The sequence below is a fragment of the Megascapheus bottae genome, chromosome 14 (assembly GCF_031878675.1).
Source record: "Megascapheus bottae isolate mThoBot1 chromosome 14, mThoBot2.hap1, whole genome shotgun sequence".
Taxonomy (NCBI): Eukaryota; Metazoa; Chordata; class Mammalia; order Rodentia; family Geomyidae; genus Megascapheus; species Megascapheus bottae.
In genome coordinates, this window is record NC_143522.1 from 13,565,973 (window position 1) to 13,584,865 (window position 18,893).

Below are 18,893 nucleotides of genomic sequence, written 5' to 3' on the forward strand. Positions count from 1 at the left end.
GGCAAGTTGCTTGAGAATCTGCATTTGTGGCCTTTAGATCTCTCTTTGAGAACCACTGCCCTAACCTAGCCCTCTAGAATCTATGTGTTCTTAGAGGGGAAGGTCTTTGCTAATGTGTATCAAGGCATGATTTTCCTTCTGCAAAAGTAAAACTACTGTTAGGTTGTTTTTGTTTCTGCACTGGGACTTGAACTCAGGGCCTGTGCAGCTAGGATTACAGGTATGAGTTATTGGCACCCTGCTTTCTGTTAGATGTTATCCAAGGCACTTTGATCTATGTGAAATGAATTGATTTTAATGTCACATTGATGACATTCTTAATCCCATACTCCAAATGCAAATGTTCCAAAATCGAAATGTCCTAAGCACCCCCATACCATGCATCTCAAATCCCACATCTGCCCTCAGGAGATGGCTCATAGGTGCCCCCAAATATATGATATCTATGTGTTTGTGTTCAAATGTGGGTCTCATCCCCCAAATATCTCACTAGGGCATGTAGATGTTCCAAAGTCTGAAAATGTCCAGAATCTGAAATGCTTCTGATCCCAAGCATCGCAGGAAGGACCACTCAACCTGAACTGGTTGGTGTCACCAAAGACCCAAGGGAGATGGGGATAGACTTCCTGGATGCTCAGGAAATGCACAACTGGAAAGTACTGATTATTACATCTTCAAACACTTGTTAGTGCCTTTGTGGAGGGGGAAAAGGGAGGGCAACAGGTATTTATTGAGCAGGCTTTGGAGAAGGATGGCATGAGGAGGAGGAAGAGGAGGAGGAGGAGGAGGAGGAGGAGGACGAGGAGGACGAGGAGGACGAGGAGGACGAGGAAGAAGGGGAGGAAGAAATAATATGCAGAAAAGCATCCAGGCAGCAAGGAGACATGAGCACACTTGTCAGGACTCTATTTATTTATTTAGGTCAGTTATGGGGCTTGAACTCAGAGTCTGGGTGCTGTCCCTGGGCTCCTTTGCTCAAGGCTAGCATTCTGCCAGTTGGAGCCATGGTGTCACTTCTGGTGTTCTGGTGGTTAATTGGAGATAAAAGTCTTGCAGCCTTTCCTGTCCGGGCTGGCTTTAAGCCACAATCTACAGATCTCTGCCTCCAGAGTAGAAAGGATTATAGGTGCAGACCACTAGCTCCCAGCTTTGCCTGGACGCTTAGGAGTCAAAGAAACACAACTCACAGAGTACGCCCCCCTCCCCAACCCAGGTTCATGTATCTGCTATGTTTAGGGCAGATTCTTTCTTCAGTTATGATTGATTCCAGGAGCCACTAGAACTCTCTCATTTTTGGATTTTTTTTCTATAAAGGAAGAATAAAAGAAGAAAAAAAATGACCTGAAAATAAGGCTAATGTCAGGTTGCCAGGATCTGGCTTTCAATTGCCTGAGAATCCTGCTGAATGGCGTTGCCGTCTGTGAATGGGGAAATGTATGCCAAGACTCACTTCCCGTGTCTCTGCATAAGTGTGGCAGGCAGAGCACTTGCTCCTGTCCGCCTGGGTCCCTGTCAGACTGCAAGAGGCCTCTGAACTTGTCTACGATGACCATCCTAGCTCGTGTGACATGTGTCCACTCTCTCTGGAGCAGACCCTGGAGTATTCAGTTAAAGACAGGATCTGGAACGAGAGCACATGTCTTAGTCTATTTTATGAATGCCCCAGATGAGATGATTTATAAAGAACAGAGATTTAAGTTGGGTAATGATGGCTTATGCCTGTAATCCTAGCTACTCAGGGGGCTGAGATCTGAGGATCATAGTTCAAAGCCAGCCCAGCATAGAAAAGACTGTGAGACTCTTATCTCCAGTTAACTATCTAAAAACTTGAAGTGGGGGCCAGGAGTTTGACCTAGTGGTACAATGCTTGCCTAGCATGCATGAAGACTCGTGTTAGATTCCTTGGTGCCATATACATAGAAAAAGCTGGAAATGGTGCTGTGGCTCAAATAGTAGAGCTTTAGACTTGAAAAAGCCTAAAGACAGGGCTCAGTCCCTGAGTTCAAGTCCCAGGAAGTGGAGCTATGGCTCCAAATGGTAGAGCGCTAGTCTTGAGCTCAAAAGCTCCTCCATGGACAGTGAACTTGAACTCAGGCCCTGACTGCTCATGACTGACAAAACAAAACAAAAATAGATTTGGTCCTTACAAGGTTGAGAAGGTCAAGCACGATTCCATGGTGGAAGGCACAAAAGTGAGAGGGACTTAATGAAGGATGGCACTGAAATGGAGTGGGGCATGAGACCTCAAAATAGGCAGCACCCCCTCACCACAGCAGCCAGGGGAGGGGAGCCCCGCTGCAGGATGTGAAAGCCCTTGTCTCTCCCTTCTTCCCCAGAGTCCTCTGAGATGGAAGTGGGTAATGCCTATTGACTCATCCAAGAATTAAGAGAAAGTAGTACAAGCACATGTGGTGGCACATGCCTGTGATTCCAGCAATCCTAAAGTATAGGCAGGAGGACTGTGAGTTCCAGGCCAACCCGAGAGGGATGTATATACTTCCTATCTGGGCAGGAGACTGGAAGATCTGCAAGGCGATGTTGCAGTCGTGGCAGCTCTTTCCATATGTTGAAAAACTCAGGGCTCTGTGGGTTTGGGCTGGCTTGAATCATATGTGCACATCACACAGAAGACTCAGACCCTGGCAGCTCACGTGATGCTCCTGGCCAGAAGTCCTTATCCATGACCTTCTGCCCATGGGACAGGCATTGAGTTGCATCATTAGGGAGCTCACAGGAAAGGAAGATGGGCAGAGGTTGGAGGCGGGGGTCCTAGAGATGGGGCCTGAACAAGCAATTTAAAGATCAAGGACACATGAACAGAGAGATCACTGTTACAGGGTCATGCCACTAATGAAGACCTACATAAGGGTTTGAACTCAGGACTGTCTCAGTATGGCTCCAAAAACAGAATTTGAACTCAAGCCCCAGTATGGACACACACAGAAACACAAGAATAGAAAAAGCAGTAGAGCAGGAGCTGACTTGACTATGGCTACCTGCAGTGTGAGTGGGCTTTCAGAGTGGATGTGGTTGAAGCAGTCTGATTGACAGGAGTGACGCTTGCTTCCTTCTGTTTGTGCTATTCAGAGGGAACACTGATCTGTGCGACATTATTGAGATTTTCAAACCCTGCTCCAGGAAGACCTAGAGACTGCACCAGAGCGGTTCACAGGCTTCTAGAGGGTGGTGGAAAACCCTTTATTTCCACTTGCCTACACCAGCAAAGGGATCCAAGATGAGGACTCAAACTCAGTACCTGATGCTTTTACTTATTGGCTAGTGTTCTACCCATTGAACCATATCTCCAGCCCCAGGAAAGCTACTTTTTGTTTGCTTTATCCTCAAGTTTCCATACAATTTCACCTAAAGAATGACTAAGTTTTGCTCTTTTTTAAAGCCCGAAAATCAACCACGCTCCAGTGTCCTGTGCCTGTAATCCTAGTTACTCAGGAGGCTAAGATCTGAGGATCTAGGTACCATGCCAACGTGGGCAGAAAAGTCCATAAGACTCTTTTCTCCAATAAACTACTCAGAAAAAGCCATAAAACTGTGGCTCAAGTGATAGAAGGCTAACTTTGAGCACAAAGAGGCTTAGGGACAGTGCCCAGTCCTTGAGTTCAACCAGGACTGGTCAAAAACAAATAACTATATAAAAGCATGAAAACCCAAATGATACTTCTGCTGGTAGGCAAATAACATGTGTGATTCCGTGAGCGTCTCTCCTGCGGATTAAAGGAATTTCTCTCTGAGAGTTGGTAAGGAACTGAGTCTCTGTAATACCCATCCTTCAGCCCATTCTTGAATGCTGAGAGCAAGAAATGAATCTCCTCGCAAGATTAGTCAGGATCCAAGATAGATAAAGAGAGGACATTGGTTGATTTGGTAAGAAACAGGAAAACAAAACTGCCTTTTTAGCTGGGTGCTGGTGGATGATGCCTATAATCCCAGCTACTCAGGAGGCTGACATCCTACTCAGGATGGGGTTTAGAGCCTGCCCAGGTAGACAAATGTGAGAGACTTTTATCCCCAATTAACCAGCAAAAAGCCAAAAGTGGAGGTGTGGCTTAAGTGGTAAGATGCCAACCGTCAGTGAAAAAGCTAAGGGTCAGAACCTAGATCCTGAGTTCAATTCCCAGCACTGGCACAAACAAATGATTTGTTCATGTGGTCTTTCAAGTTGGAAAGAAAAGGAATATGAGGTCATAGGCCTTCGTTTATTCGGACCACCCGAATTCTCAGGTACGGACCCTGAAAGCCCTGGAGAGCAGATAGCTGGCTTCTGAGTGGCTGCCCATTTGAACTTACTCCAACCAAGCAAATTGGCCCTCATGGGGAACTTTTGCTTGGCAGTAGATGGTCTTCCTTGTCAACACGTCCTCCCCCTTCTTCCGGCTGCCCTTCGCTTTCTCCAAGCCATAGAAAGGTAAAATATACCCTCTGGCACCATTCCATGAAATCACTTGGTCTCCTCCCCAACAATACATTCCTTCTTCATTTTTCCCTTGCCATGCTAAGGGCATACCTCAGAAAGAACTTCGCTGTTAGGAATGGACATGTCTGCTACATACCCGTGCCACGGGGCAGGTGTGGCCCACACTAGCCTCTGAAAAGTCTCCCTAAAGTCCTTGTAGAAATTGTTTGTTTGCTGAACACCTCTTTTCCCCAGTTACCAACTCCGGGACAGCCCACAAAAGTCTGCTGAGAAGCCATAAGATATGGCTGGTGGGGTCTGTGTTGAGGTGGCACTGGGGGATGGACAGAGCCATTTAGGCATGAGCTTCATTTGGTTCCACTTGCAGACTTTCTTCTGGCTTTGAGCCCTGTCCTACCAGCTTCTCCTGAGTCAATGAAACAAGGGTGAGGTATTTACCTGGCTCCCACCCATTGTGGATTTGTGGAAGAGCATCGCCAAGGACCAAGATTAAGTGACTATTCAGCAGTATGGGCTTGCTCCCCACCCCATGCCAACCCCAGAGTCTGAAGACCCATATCATAGTAGATCTGCTACCTGTGTACCATGAAACAAGTCTATGACTTTAGTGATGGGCCAAAACAGATGCCAAACATAGAGAACACAGGATGAAAGAGTAGTCTTTGTGGTCAGGAGTTTGGCCTAGTGGTAGAGTACTTGCCCAGCATGCACGAAGAACCATGGTTCAATTCCTCAGTACTACATACATAGAAAAGCCAGAAGTGGTGCTGAGGCTCAAGTGCTTGAGGAAAGCCCAAGGACAGTGCTCAATTCAAGCCCAGGACTGGCAAAAAAAAAGAAGGAAAAAAAGAAAAGAAAAGAAAAAAGAAAAGAATAGTCTTTGTGTGTTTGTGCACATGTATGTGTTGACACTGGGGCTTGAACTCTGGGCTTTGCACTTTCACTTAGCTTTCTCACCCCAGGCTAGCACCCTACCACTTGAGCCACAGCTTCACATCTGGCTTTTTGGTTGTCGATTGAAGATAAGATTCTTACAGACTTTTCTGCCCAGGCTGGCTTTGAACTAGGTCCTCAAATCTCAACCTCCTAAATAAACTAGCATGACAGGTGCAAGCCACCCAGTGCCTGGCTAATAGTTTGTCTTTTTGCTAGTGTTTGAAAAATATTCTGCTAGGGGAGGATGGGCAGACAATGAGATGCCTGGGAGATTTCTGGACCTTTGAGGGACTCAGAAATGGCTATGACTCAGAAATGGGAATGCTCTTTAAAAATGCCCTACAGGCCGGGTGTGGTGGCTCATGCCTGTAATCCTAGCTTCTCAGGAGGCTGAGATCTGAGGATCATGGTTCAAAACTAGCCCAGGCACTAAAGTCAGTGAAACTTATTTCCAATTAACCACTAGAAAACTGGAAGTCATCACGCTGGGAATTTGGCCTAGTGGTAGAATCCTTGCCTAGCATGCACCAAGACTAAGGTTCAATTCCTCAGTATCACATATGTAAAAAACAAAATAAGCCGGAAATGGTGCTGTGGCTCAAGTGGTAAAGCACTAGTCTTGAGAAAGCCTAAGGACAGTGCTCAGGCCTTGAGTTGAAGCCCCAGGACTGGCAAAAAAAAAGAAAAGAAAAGAAAAGGAAAGAAAGAAAGAAAGAAAGAAAGAAAGAAAGAAAGAAAGAAAGAAAATCAGAAGTGGTGCTGTGGCTCAAGAGGAGGGAGGTAGTCTTGAGCTGAAGAGCTCAGGGACAGCGCTTAGACCCAGAGTTCAAGCCCCATGACTGACCAAAAAAAAAAATGCCCTATGGAATTGTGGAGACATAGCAGCCTGCACTCTTAGCATTTAGTTCAAGTCAAGTGAGACCTTTATTTCAGAAAAATCCAAATCAAACAAAGGAACGTTCTGGGCAAAGGTGGGCATTTGCCTTTCCTTACTTAGAACTTCCAACCTAGTGGGTGTAAGTTGCGAAGGGTGGGGGCAGAAAGGGGGATGCTGTCAAACAGCTGGACCAAAGGAAGGATGCTAGAGCTCAAATTCCACATCTGGATTGAACTGACTCCCTTCCAGACCCCAGTACTCAGCGCACAGCATTAGAGTCTTATGGATTTAGGATTTGCCTGCCCAAGCTTCACACCTGGATTCTCAGATCTCAGCCTTCTGAGTAGCTAGGGTTACAGGTGTGAACCACCAGCCCCTGGCTTTTGACAAGGTAATTTTTAACAACTAGCTTCTCTCTATGCCAAAACACTCTTAGTAATAATCACATAATGAGTCCTAATACTTTCCAGACTTTTTGGTTAATTTGAAGCTAAATCATACCAATTCAAAATGAAAACTATATTTCAATTTTAAAAGCATTATTCAAATTCAGTACATTTTTTTTCCATATATGAAGCACAAGGTGGACTTATCAACTACCATACCCATCTAGCCTGCTGTGCTCTGCTTTTCTGTTTTAAATATAAGCAAAGATTCCAGGTGTGGGCAGGCGCAGGTCTGTGTAGTCGAGCATCTGCCTAGCCCCCATCACGTGAAATAGTCATACTGAAGAATTCAGGCTCTTCCTCTTTACAGTCACGGTGATAGCACTAGTGGTTCCATCTTGCTGTTTGAACACAGGATGTATATAATCCCTTGAGGGCTGAGATCACCAAGGACGCCTTAAACAGACTTGAATGATTCTTTGCCATTATGAATTTACTCTTGACGTGTGTGTGTGTGTGTGTGTGTAAATAACTTCATAACTTCAATGTAATTTATATTAAAGAAAGGTAATAACGGAATGTTTATTTGAAGCCTTATCTCTACTACTAACATCCAACAGCAACTCAGAGCAGTTTGCTAGAACTTGAACAACATACAATTTTCTTAGGGAGCACTATTTTATTACTGGCGTTGGACCTAGAGGCACAAGTTACTACAGAAAGCAGCCTGAGCTGTAGTCAGCTTTATTACAGTTTCTCTATTCTAGCAGTGGGCCCTTGACAGTGTATGACGCCTGGTCCATTTCTGCTGCACCCCTCGCCATGGTGGCAGGTTGCCAGCCCAGCAATCCTCTGGCTTTTTCTTCGGATAAGTAGATTCCTTATTAGCCTCTCCCAGGGAGACATTTTATGTTAATCATGGCAGGCCATTTCATTTTTTTGACAATGATTGGTTTGATAGGGGCAATGGTGACTTGATTCTAGCCAATAAGAAATGAGGATAGGGTGGGGAGTTTAGCCTAGTGGTAGAGTGCTTGCCTAGCATGCATGAAGACCCAGGTTCAATTCCTTGGTACCACATATATAGATAAAGCTGGAAGTGGTGCTGAGGCTCAAGTGGTAGAGCTCTAGCCTTGAGGAAAAGCCCGAGGACAATGCCTAGGCCCTGAGTTCAAGGTCCAGGACTGTCACACACAAAAAAAGAAAGAAATGGTAAAAGCTAGCACTGGTGGCTCATGCCTATCATCGTAGCCACTCAGAAGGCTAAAGTCTGAGGATTGCGATTCAAAGCCAGCCAATTAATCACAAAAAAAGCCAGAAATGGTTCAAATGGTAAAATGCTAGCCTAAAACAAAAGGAATTCAGGAACAGGCCCAGAGTTCAGGCCCCAGGCTTGGCAAAAAAGAAAGAGAAGGCTGGGTGCAGTGGCTCACAACTGTAATCCTAGCTACTCAGGAGGCTGAGACCTGAGGATCACAGTTCAAAGCCAGCCTGGGCACTACAAAGCCTGTGACATTGTTATCTCCAATTAATCACCAGAAAACCAAAGAGTTGCTGTGGCTCAGGGGGTAGGGTGGTAGCCTTGAGCTGAAGAGCTCAGGGACAGCACCAAGGTGCTTTTTGGTTTTTTTTTATGTGTGTGTTCTTGAGCATTTTTGCTCAAAGCTGGCACTCTACTACTTGCGCCATAGCTCTATCTCTAGCTTTTTGTTGGCAATTGAAGCTAGATGTCCCACAGACTTTCCGCCTGGCTGGTTAGAATCTGCAGTCCTCAGATCTCGCTCTCCTGGGTAGCTGAGATTACAGGTGTGAGCCAATGGTCCCTGGCTTGGATTTGAGCAGGAGCTTGTAGTGACCATGACTCACAGAATTGGTATTGTTGTTAGACAAAGTCCCATGGAGAAAACACTGAGTCTGAGTATTACTGGAACCAGAAGAGGAGTTTTAAGTGACACCTGGGTCAAAGATAATGGAAAGGGAAGATGAAACAAAGAGTGATGCCAAGCCAAGCCATGCCAAGCCATGCCACCATCTCACAGGCATCTAGACCTGAATGTCTCTTCTGGACCAATTTAGGGCACAGAGAGGAGAAGTGGGAGGACTTTAGAGATGGGGGCTCTTGTCCAGAACAATCCAGATCTCACACATGGGCAGCTCAGGTGAGACTCACCTGAATGTGGTTGTTGACAAACAGCAAGAATAAAGGAGATGGGGAACCTAAGATGACAGCTACAGTTTGTGTATGACTCTACCTGGACATAGAGTTGTCCCGGGGAGCCCAGCCCTCCTCCCATATTTGTCCCTGTCTTGGTTGGTCTCTCCCTACACTTTCCAGAAAGCCTTTGACACCTTCTTCTTGTTCAAAGTCCTTTCCACTGTACCCTTCCAGTTTGCTTTCAAAGCAGGTCCCCCAGGGAAAGTGCAAAGCTCCATCTGTGCCTCCCGATGCAGGTGTAAAGAGGAATTATTGCTACTCCCTGCTCTGCTGGGCCTGGTGGAATTACCCCAAAGCAGTGTTTATCATGCCATTGAGCCGGACACCGTGTTTAATGTGCTATCTGCGCTGACCCCAAGTGTCTCTCTGCTTCGCTGCTCTCCTACCAGCAATCCAACAGTCTGAGGCTTGGCAGAGGGTCATTGCTGACAAGTGTATTACCTGTGTTTATCCATATTAAATCTTAGGCCAGTGACTGCCTTTTACCCAGTTTCTACACTCACGGCTTCCCTTCTGGCCTTGTCGTGTCCTCCTCAGAAAGACATCTCTCCTAGGAGTTCTATGGTGGCTTCCTGACCCCAGGTGCTTGTAAAGGATAAAGAAGTTATAGATGGCCCTACTTCAAAGCTGGAGCCTTGGGCTGGGATGTAGCTCAGTGGCAAAACACTTGCCTAGCAAGTACAATATCCTGGGTTCGATCCCTAGTACAAAAAAAAAAAAAAAAGAAGAAGAAGAAGCTGGAGCCTTTCTGCGGAACTGCCAATGACTTACTCAGGGTGGCATTGTTGAGAGTTGTGGTGAACTCACCCAACACTGGTTCATCACGGGGAAAGGACAGCACTGTCTCATGGAAGAACTGGATAGAAGACCACTGTTCATCCTGCTCCCCCACCACCTGCTCTACAAAGGATTTCCATGGCACTACAGCGTTTACTGTGTACTTTCCTCTGTGCAAAACATTTACTAGAGCAAAAATAGAAAGCATTTCATTTTAAAAGTGTATTTGTTTGTTTTTGTGCTAGGGTACTAGGATTTGAACGCAGGGCCAGGGCATGATCCCTTAACCCTTTTCCCTTGAGGCTGACAGTCTACCACTTGACCTAAAGCTCCACTCTGCCTTTTTTTTCCCCCTGATTAACTGGAGATGAGAATGTCACAGACTTTCAGGTATGAGTCACTGGCACCTCACTAAATTCTTTGTTTGTTTGTGCTGGTACTGGAACTTGAATTGAGGGTCTCATGCTCTTATTTGACTTTTTCCAATTATGACTGGTGCTCTGCCACTTGAGCCATGCCCTCATTTTTGGCATTTTGCTAGTTAATTTGACATAAGAGCCTTATGAATTTTTCTGCCCTGACTGGCTTTAAACTTCTATCCTCAAATTTCAGCCTCCTGAGTAGCTAGGATTACAGGCTAAAAGCCTTTCATTTTGAAAAATAAGAAGTTCTACTTTAATAGAACTGTGAAAAAATAAAAACTATTCATGTCCCCAGTTTTGAGTGTTACACTTAATGCTGACAAGACAGACATGTTTTTGTACATATTCAATAACAACCCTCATGTGTAAATACGTTACGTCTGAGTTAATTTTCTAAAAGCTTTGAGTATTTTCTAGTTTCTTTAAGACAGTCATCCTTGAGAATACAATGTAAGTACTAATATGATCTGTGAGTTTGGGAAGTATATTCTTTATTCTTTTGGGGACCAGGAGATTTTGACCATGGGACTTTTTATTATTCAAACTATCATCAGCCAATGAGAAGGGCTTTTGTTTTGTTTTGCTTCTTGGTCAGTGATAAGACTAGGAGCAAATTTTGGATACTGCCAATTCAAGTCAATGTTTTATGCTTACGTTGCTGCAAAAGTCTCAAGAAACTGGGTGAAAAATGAATATGTGTCACAGAGGAAAATAAGGTCAAGTTTCATTGTTATGAAAAAGCTTCTGGTGGTTCACACCTGTAATACTAGTCACTCTAGTGGTTACAATATGAGAATTGCAGTAGTTCAAAACGAGCCAGGCAGATAAATCCATAAGTCTCTTTATCTCCAACTAGCCAGCAAAAAACTGAAAGTGAAGATGTTGCTTAAGTGGTGGAGCACCAGCTTTGAACAAACAAGCAAAGCAAGGGCCTGAGTTCAAGGCCCAGGACACACATGCATGCGCACACACTCACCCCCCCACCCCCACACCCATACCCCCCCACACCTACTGTAATGGAAAATATTTACTTGCAGATTATTCGCTCCATCAATAGCTAGTTGTTCAATGCCTTTTAGCTACCAGGTACTATAGAATCGTAGGTTTCTTTACTATATTTCCTCCCCCTCTCTCCCCCTCATCCTCCTTCTTCCTTCTCTTTCTCTTCTTTCTTGCTGGGTCCTTTCTATTCCCCCTTTTAGCCCCTAGAAATTTTGGCAGGGGCAAGGCTATAGTAGTCACAATGCTCTCCAATTCTCTGATGATTAGGGAAGGAAACAATTTTTGTATCTAAAGAGAGAGAGGCAAACCTGGCATTGCTGGGCCTCTGACCTGCCTGCCCTCTATAGCAGCTTCTTCCTAGGACCTCCAGGAAGAACAAATGCCTGTGGCCAACAGGTAATTGCAGTGGATTATCTTCCTGGCTGCGCTGGGGAACATGGATCTTGGGATGTGAAAATGAATAAAGAATGGAACTTGGACTGGAAGTTATTCCAAACCCCCTGATAGGAAATTCAGATAATGACCTGGGTGACAGTGGCAGGCGGAGACCCAAGCATTGATCCGCTCACAACACCCCCCTCATACTTCATCGGGTGCCCCAGCAAGAGTGTTTGCAGGCCCTGAGCCTTCTTGCCCCAAGAAAGGACCAATACAGCTTCGGGAAAAGCCATCACGTTTCCGCAGCATTTATCTGTCAACAGGAGACTATTATGAAGCACAAACTCACATTGTATCAGTGTTATCAGTTCATTAGGATACTCGGGATGGATGCCAGCCAATGGGTTGGCAGTCTTCTGGCCACCACTCAGGGATATAACTCCAGACTCCACATGCAAGAGTGTGAGGGGACAGCAGGTCGGCAGTGGCGTATGTTGGGGGACATTCACCTGGCCCCAGGAATGCTCAGGTGAGACTCCTCTTAGTTATCGTGGACTGTCATGGATGTTCTTCCTGGACTCGCTTCCCCCAGCCCTCACAGAGAGCTGGAGGACATTCAAGCTTGGCTTCCAATGCAGATAGCTCCGCAGAGGCTCCCTCCCTGTCCCCGGCTGGTGGTCAGAAGCAGCTCTACAGGTTGAAGGTTCTTTGCAGCATCATTCTTACCTGGACCTGGGGCTTCAAGGCACATAGGTATGGTGAAGAACCAGACGATGTTACTAAACAATGGCTCTCTACTTTCATTGGACTTGGAGAAGTAGGGGAAGACTCTCCAGAAATGCCTGCTGGGTCTTATCTGCTAGTGATGAGAATGGAGTGATCAAGTTCTCTGCTGACCTGGGGATCCACTAGCTCAGGCGGAGTTGCCCGATTTGAAAGATGCAGAAGGCTTTTTGTTGGTCTTAGAGCCTCATGAGGAGAGTAGGAATAGGGAAACTTGAGAGACATAGCTTGCTGCTGCCTTATCTGTGCAAAAGAACGAGCATCAGAGTGGGTTGAGTCAAGGGAAGGAGCATGTTGCGAAGACCAGGCCCTGTGAAAGGGAGAGATTGCACCAGCTCTCTGCCAAGGGTGCTGTTCTGCTTAGCTGCACAGGTACAGGTGCAGGCATTAGGAGAGCCACTGTGAGGACTGAGCCAGGTTACAATGGGATCAACCAGGTAGAGGGGCAGTGTAAATCTATGATGGACCATGCCTGCTCAGTGCCCATCCTTTCCTCCTCCTTCCCTCCCGCCCTCCCTCCATCCCTCCCTCTCCTTCCTTCCTTCCTTCCTTCCTTCCTTCCTTCCTTCCTTCCTTCCTTCCTTCCTTCCTTCCTTCCTTTCTTTTGTACTAAGGGTTTGAACTCAGACCCTTGTACTTGCTGAACAGGTACTCTACCATTTGGGTTATATCCTCAGCTTTTTTTTTACTAATTTTGGATAGGCTTTTGTGTGGGAATGTTTGTAATTGCTTTGTTCAGGGCCAGCCTTAGACTGTGAGTCTCCTACCTACAGTCACCTAGGTAGCTGGGATTACAGATGCGGACCACAACACCTGGCTCATTGGTTGAATTGGGAGTCTTGGTAATTTTTACTCTGGTTAGCTTTGAACCACAACCTTCCCAATCTCCACCTCCTGAGTAGCTGTGATTATAGGTATGTGCTATCACGATCAGCCCTGCTTAGTGTTTTTTGTAGGGAGGGATATGCAGGCCTGAGGAGTGAGGTCATGAAATTGGCCTCCACCTGCTATGCTGCCTTTTGACCTCCCAGCAGGCCACATAGGGAAGGGTACCAACCCACAAACCCACATCTTCACCAATGCGGATAGATGCAGCGTGGAAGGTCACGCTCCTGGGACTGCTCTTGTCAGGTCTCCTAGTCCTTAGGAAAAAGCTTCAATTAGTGGGTCAGGAGAAGGAGAGAATCTTGCCTACAAAGATTTCAAAGTTGAATGAAAAGAAACCCAGAGACCACAGAGGGCATACTTGTCTGCTATTTGCATGTGACCTTGAGAAGGACACTTGGCCACCCAGGGAAATGTGCACATTTCTTGATTTAAATGCAGATTCTCCTAGGCATGCACCCGGTCAATTCATCATCACTGGAAATACCTGGTGTGCACCTAACCTAAAAACATCATAGCTCACTGTGAGCGATCGGGGACTACCTGGGAGTGGAGACTTAATGTGTCTACTCAGCATTGGCTAGGGAATGTTGGGTTGTATTCCCTCTCCTGCGTAAAGATCAAAACTCATGCTTTGAGGTTTATCACAGTATAAACATGTGTGGAGAAGTAACTTTGACACACACACACACACACACACACACACACGCACACACCCATGTATAACTCATATAAGCCAATAAAAAAAATGGAGGTTCAGTTTCTTCTGAACTCATGTGGCTTTTGTACCACTGTAAGAAAAATCAGATTAAGTCAGGAATGGTGGTTCCAGCTTGCAATCTCAGCACTCAAGGCTGAGGCAGGAAGATCACAAGTTCAAAAGCCAGCCTACTCTACTTGAAAAGAGAAAATCTGTGTCAAACCATACAAGAAGCAAGGACCATCTGTAATTCCCAGAGCCTCTCCCAGCTATGAAGTGCTGGGAATGTAATAAATACCTATGTAAACGAAGTGTCAGCTTATACCTTCTGCCATGATGTTCTCAGCCCCATGCTCCAGTGCTGGACTGGGTAACCCAAAGGACAAAAAGTCAGGAAAAAAAAGATGGCTTAGAGCTTCTGCTAGGGATGGAAGATGAGTAGGAATTGCTGGAGGTGAATAGTAAAGGTATAAAATTGTGACTGGCTGTATGCAGTTCAAGCTTGAAAGAAGCCAAGAGCTCTGCCAACCTGCTTTCTGCCTAGCATAGCCTTTGTTTTCTGGGGAAAAGATGACCTTGGAAGGTCACATGGAGGAGTGAGGCTAGGATCCCAGAGTCTTCTGTGTATTGCCCTCTATGGCCTCTCCAGCCAAAGGCATGGAACCTGGCCCCTGCTTTAGGAAGGAATCCTGTCTTCTGTGAACTGACCGAAGACCTGACAAGGAGAGGTTGGGTCTGTGCACAGAGTGGGACCAGACTTGCCTGAAATGTCTTAGGTAAAACTTGGGCTGCCATGTTGAATCATGTCCCCAGAGGACTGGGGTGTGTGGGGGGGGTGTTTCCTGGCTCCCTGCTTAATCTCTCCTGGAGCAGTGTGGAGGCTCAAGCTTGCCAGGGATAAAAAGGGAAACAAAACTCCAGGGTTGTGGGGGCAGGGCCTTCTGGGGTCTCAAAGACACCCCAGAGACTTCTTGCTCCCCAGAGAACTATCAGCTAATACCTAGAAGCTAGGCCTTCCATAAATACCATCCTGGAGCCTTGGAAACAGAGGGGGACTGTGTGCAGTCATTATTCCAGCTCTCTAACCTCCACTGACTTCTCATTCCTTTGTGTCCAGAGTCCTTAAACCTAGGGCCCTATGTGTCAGCTTCTGGTGACATCTTAATTCCACTGAGTGTGCTGTCTCCTGTGAAAACGGATTTATTTATTTATTTTTGTGGGTCATGGGGCTTGAACTCTGCCTGGGCGCTGTTCCTGAGCTCTTCAGCTCAAGGCTATCACCCTACCCCACTTCCGGTTTCCTAGAGGTTAACTGGAGATAAGAATCTCAGGTCCTTTTGTGCCAGGGCTGGCTTTAAACCTGATCCTCAGATCTCAGCCTCCTGAGTAGCTAGGATTACAGGTGTGAGCCACAGTGCCTGGCTGAAAACTGATGTTTTTGAGGGCTGAAGGAATGGCTCAAGAGCAGAGCACTTCCCTGCCAAGGGTAAAGCCCTAGATTCAATCCCCAGTACAGAGAAACAAAAGTTATGCTGTCCTGAAAAATATGTAAATTGTAGTAATAATAATAGAAGGAAAAGGAACTGTGAGCCAGGCATGGTAGCATACATCCACGGTCCATCGCTGAGACCACGGGCACTGGTGGTTCTGGGATTGTCCAGTGACTGCCCAGGAAACAGTTACTCCCTTCGTGGAGCTTGCAGTCTAGTGGGGAAAGCAGTGGTGAGGGGAGGGAACGATGAGAGGAGCGGTGCCACTCATCACTCATCCCAACACTAACCCACCTAGGACTGCTGACTGTGAGAAAGCTACTGGCAGCAAGGCAAATAGCAGAGGACTATGGTGTGGTGTGGAAAGGGGTCCTCTATGTGGCAAGGGCAAAGATTGGGCCCTAAGGGAAGAGTGGCATGAGTTGTGGGGTGATTCCAGAGACTCACAGAAACTTGTGTGGATTTCTCTTCAGGCTGAAAACTGGAACTTCCCTCCTAATTGCAAAAGGTAGACACCATATACATACATATATATATATATATATATATATATATATATATTTTTTTTTTTTTTTTTTTTGCCAGTCCTGGGCTTGAGCTCAGGGCCTGAGCACTGTCCTTGGGCTTTCCTCAAAGCTAGTGTTCTACCTTGAGCCACCGCACCACTCCTGCCTTTTTCTATCCTGAGCCACAGCACCACTTCTGGCTTTTTCTATGTATGTGGTACTGAGGAATCGAACCTGGGTCTTCGTGCATGCTAGGCAGGCACTCTACCACTAGGCCAAACTCCCAATCCGGTAGACACAAATCTTACAAGGCACTGCCCGGTGGCATGTACTTCCAGAGCAGAGAAAGGGCTGAGAACAGTCATTGAATACTCAGCAAGAGCTGGGGGTCATACAGAAGCCAGGCTAGGAAAATGTCTATGGATCCTTCTGCCTATCTCTAACAAACTCTCTATTTGATCAAAGAAGCTAGGAGTCTTCTGACAGAGCAGACATCTTCATCCATCTCTCAGTGAGATGCCTTCATGAGCTTCCAGCCGGAAGATTTCCACTCATTCCTCCATTCAGCCCCCTTTCCTAGCCTGCACAAGCAGTTATTTTAGCCAAACATCTGTAGAGCTGCTGCCCATTCTCCTAACCCTCCTGGAGCAGCTGGCCCCTTCTGGGGCTTGGCACCACCCTCTCTGTTTCCCCATTTTACTCCCAGCATGCATGCTGCTCCCCCAGTTACACTCCACTTAGATATTATTTTGATGACGAAATTACTTCTCTCCTTACTGCTCATTGTCCTCTGTAGAACATAGAGAATGAAGTGGTGGTCTCTCCTGAGGGCTTTTTCTCCCCATTTTAAATAATTCTATACTTGCTCCCCTCCCACACTCATTTGAATCAAATTGATTATTATCCCTGTGGCAGGCACATCTCAAAAGATGAAAAGCCCCACAAGAAGGATTAGGACTTGACGTATCGCTCTGTTCGGTGCTGTGGCAGCCCGTAATATTCTAGCTCAAGGAGGGAGCAGAGCGAGGGCAGGGATGCAGGTGTGTTCGTAGCTGGGGATTCAGGTGCACATTTGAAAGTGTCTCCTTGTGCCTGGGAGGGGCTATGGCAGGAAGGCTGAGGGTTTGAACCGCCACTGCGTTTTCCTAAGCAGATGGGGATTTATGCATGGCCCCTGTGTCTCAGGGTGTGTGAGCCCAGCCTCTCTTTTAAAATCTAGAGGCATTTTTGTGGATGCACACACTGTACCTAGCCAAATGCCAGGTGAAACAGCAGCTTGGAAAGGAACCCATTTCCCTTTTGCTCTCTGTGACTGTGTCTCACCTGTGTGATCTCCTGACCTTTCACACATTCCAGCACCCCAAAACAAGGTTTTGATGCTTCTCCGTGGTGCTGGTATGGAAGACTTGTGATTTATTTGAAATGATGCAACGCGAGCCCATTCCAAAAATTCTGAGAGATGAGTTTGCTAGGCCTGCTAGTTAAAATTTGGTGGGATGTTGGTGGAGATTATGTAGTCCATAAACTTTCCCCCTACCCACAACCACGTACCAGCCATTTGGAGCTCTCTCTCTCTCTCTCTCTCTCTCTCTCTCTCTCTCTCTCTCTCTCTCTCTCTCTCTCTCTCTCTCTCTCTCTCTCTCTCTCTCTCTCTCTCTCTCTCTCTCTCCCCACCCCCCCTCTGGTGGGCAAGTTTTAGCTCTTTAAAATCGAGTCCTTCTACTCCTCAGGATACTGGGACCTTCGGTGTCCACAAGACTCAGCCCTGCGCACCTCACCTCGTCCCAGGCCGGCCCCCTCCCCCCACACCCCAGCTTGATCCTGTCACTTTAAGTCCAGCCCCTGCGAGGTAGCCAATAGGAGCCAAACCATACATCAGTCTCTCAGCCTTAAAGCTACAGTAGGGTTAGTGGGCTCCAAGTCTCGGGTGCCCCAGCCTCCTCCGACCGCGCGTCGTCGCATCCCCTCTGCCCGTCCGCCCGCCCGCTCGCCGGCTCGCCGCGAGTGCGGATGAGTGGCGGCGCGGAGCTGTGCGCACTCGCTCGGCTCGGGCCTCTTCTCCCCCCGCACCTCGCCCCTGCCTCCCCCGCTCTGCCCGCTCCCGTCCCCGCGTCCCGGCCCGGAGCAGACCGCACCTCGTCGCGGGTGCCCTTCACTCGCCTTGCGCGTGATTTCCCCCGCCGCCTGCCTCCGCCAACTGGGAATGGTAACCCGGGACTGATGGACGTCTCCGAACTCTGCCTCCCGGACCCCCTCGGCTACCACAACCAGTAGGTGTCCTGCTTCCCGTGTGGTCCGCCCGCCCTTCTGTCCATCCGGCCAGGCTCGGTCCTGGCTGGCGCAGCTCCTCTTCTGCACACGTCTGAAGCGCTGGGGAGCCCCGGGGGCGCGGGGGGCCGGGGTGGGTGTGTTGGGGGGGGGCTGTACTCTTCCTGGGCGTCTTCCCTAGGGTTTTAGTCAACCCCTAACTTTTCCCGCGTGCCCCCATTTCTAAATGCTCACTTTCAGGCAAGAGTAGCACTTTCTCTGTTCACTCCGATCGTAACTGGGCGGTGCCAAAAAAAAAAAAAAAAAAACAACTATATCCATAAAGGGGGTGAAGGGCAGGCGAACCCCCAGAACAGGTGCAGCCAGGGTGTTCCGTCCCGCGCGCGCCGGAGACGCGGAGCAAGCCGGCTGCTTTGATTTTATTTCTCTGCTGGGGATCCAAACTGATCTCCCGCCAGCGGGGAGCCGATCCGGCGGGGTCCGGCCTTGCAGGCGGCCGGGCTGACCTCCAGGGGGATCCCCACCCCGCCACGGGGTGAACCCCGAGTGCGCACGCTGTCCCGAGGAGCCCGCGAGGTGCGCGCGGCGACGCGGCGGGCTCGGATGCGCAGGAAGCCGGGGTCCAAGCCACGCGTAGACGCCGCGGCAAAGTTACCTGGAGGTTTTAGGGGAGCCGACGGGGGAGCGGTTCCCGCATCCCCGGGATTGACTGGACCGTGAGCCCTCGGCCCGCCCCGAGCGCACAGAGTTTAAAGTGAACCTCCGATTCCCTGAGAGTCGCGTGGGTGGCTATCCCCCTCGCGTCCAGTCCAGGACCTCCCCGGCCACCTGAGCCC

At 47.8% G+C, this 18,893-nt stretch overlaps 1 protein-coding gene across 1 annotated transcript in view; it reads left to right on the top strand.

Annotated features, from left to right (window-relative positions):
• The first annotated feature begins 17,945 nt into the window (after positions 1–17,945).
• Positions 17,946–18,893, top strand: part of Esrrb (estrogen related receptor beta) — an 87,168-nt gene continuing 86,220 nt past the window's right edge. Inside the window, exon 1 of the mRNA XM_090345395.1 lies at positions 17,946–18,059. Coding sequence (XP_090201521.1) covers positions 18,010–18,059 — 50 coding nt within the window. The 5' untranslated portion in view covers positions 17,946–18,009. The remainder of the gene's footprint in view (positions 18,060–18,893) is intronic.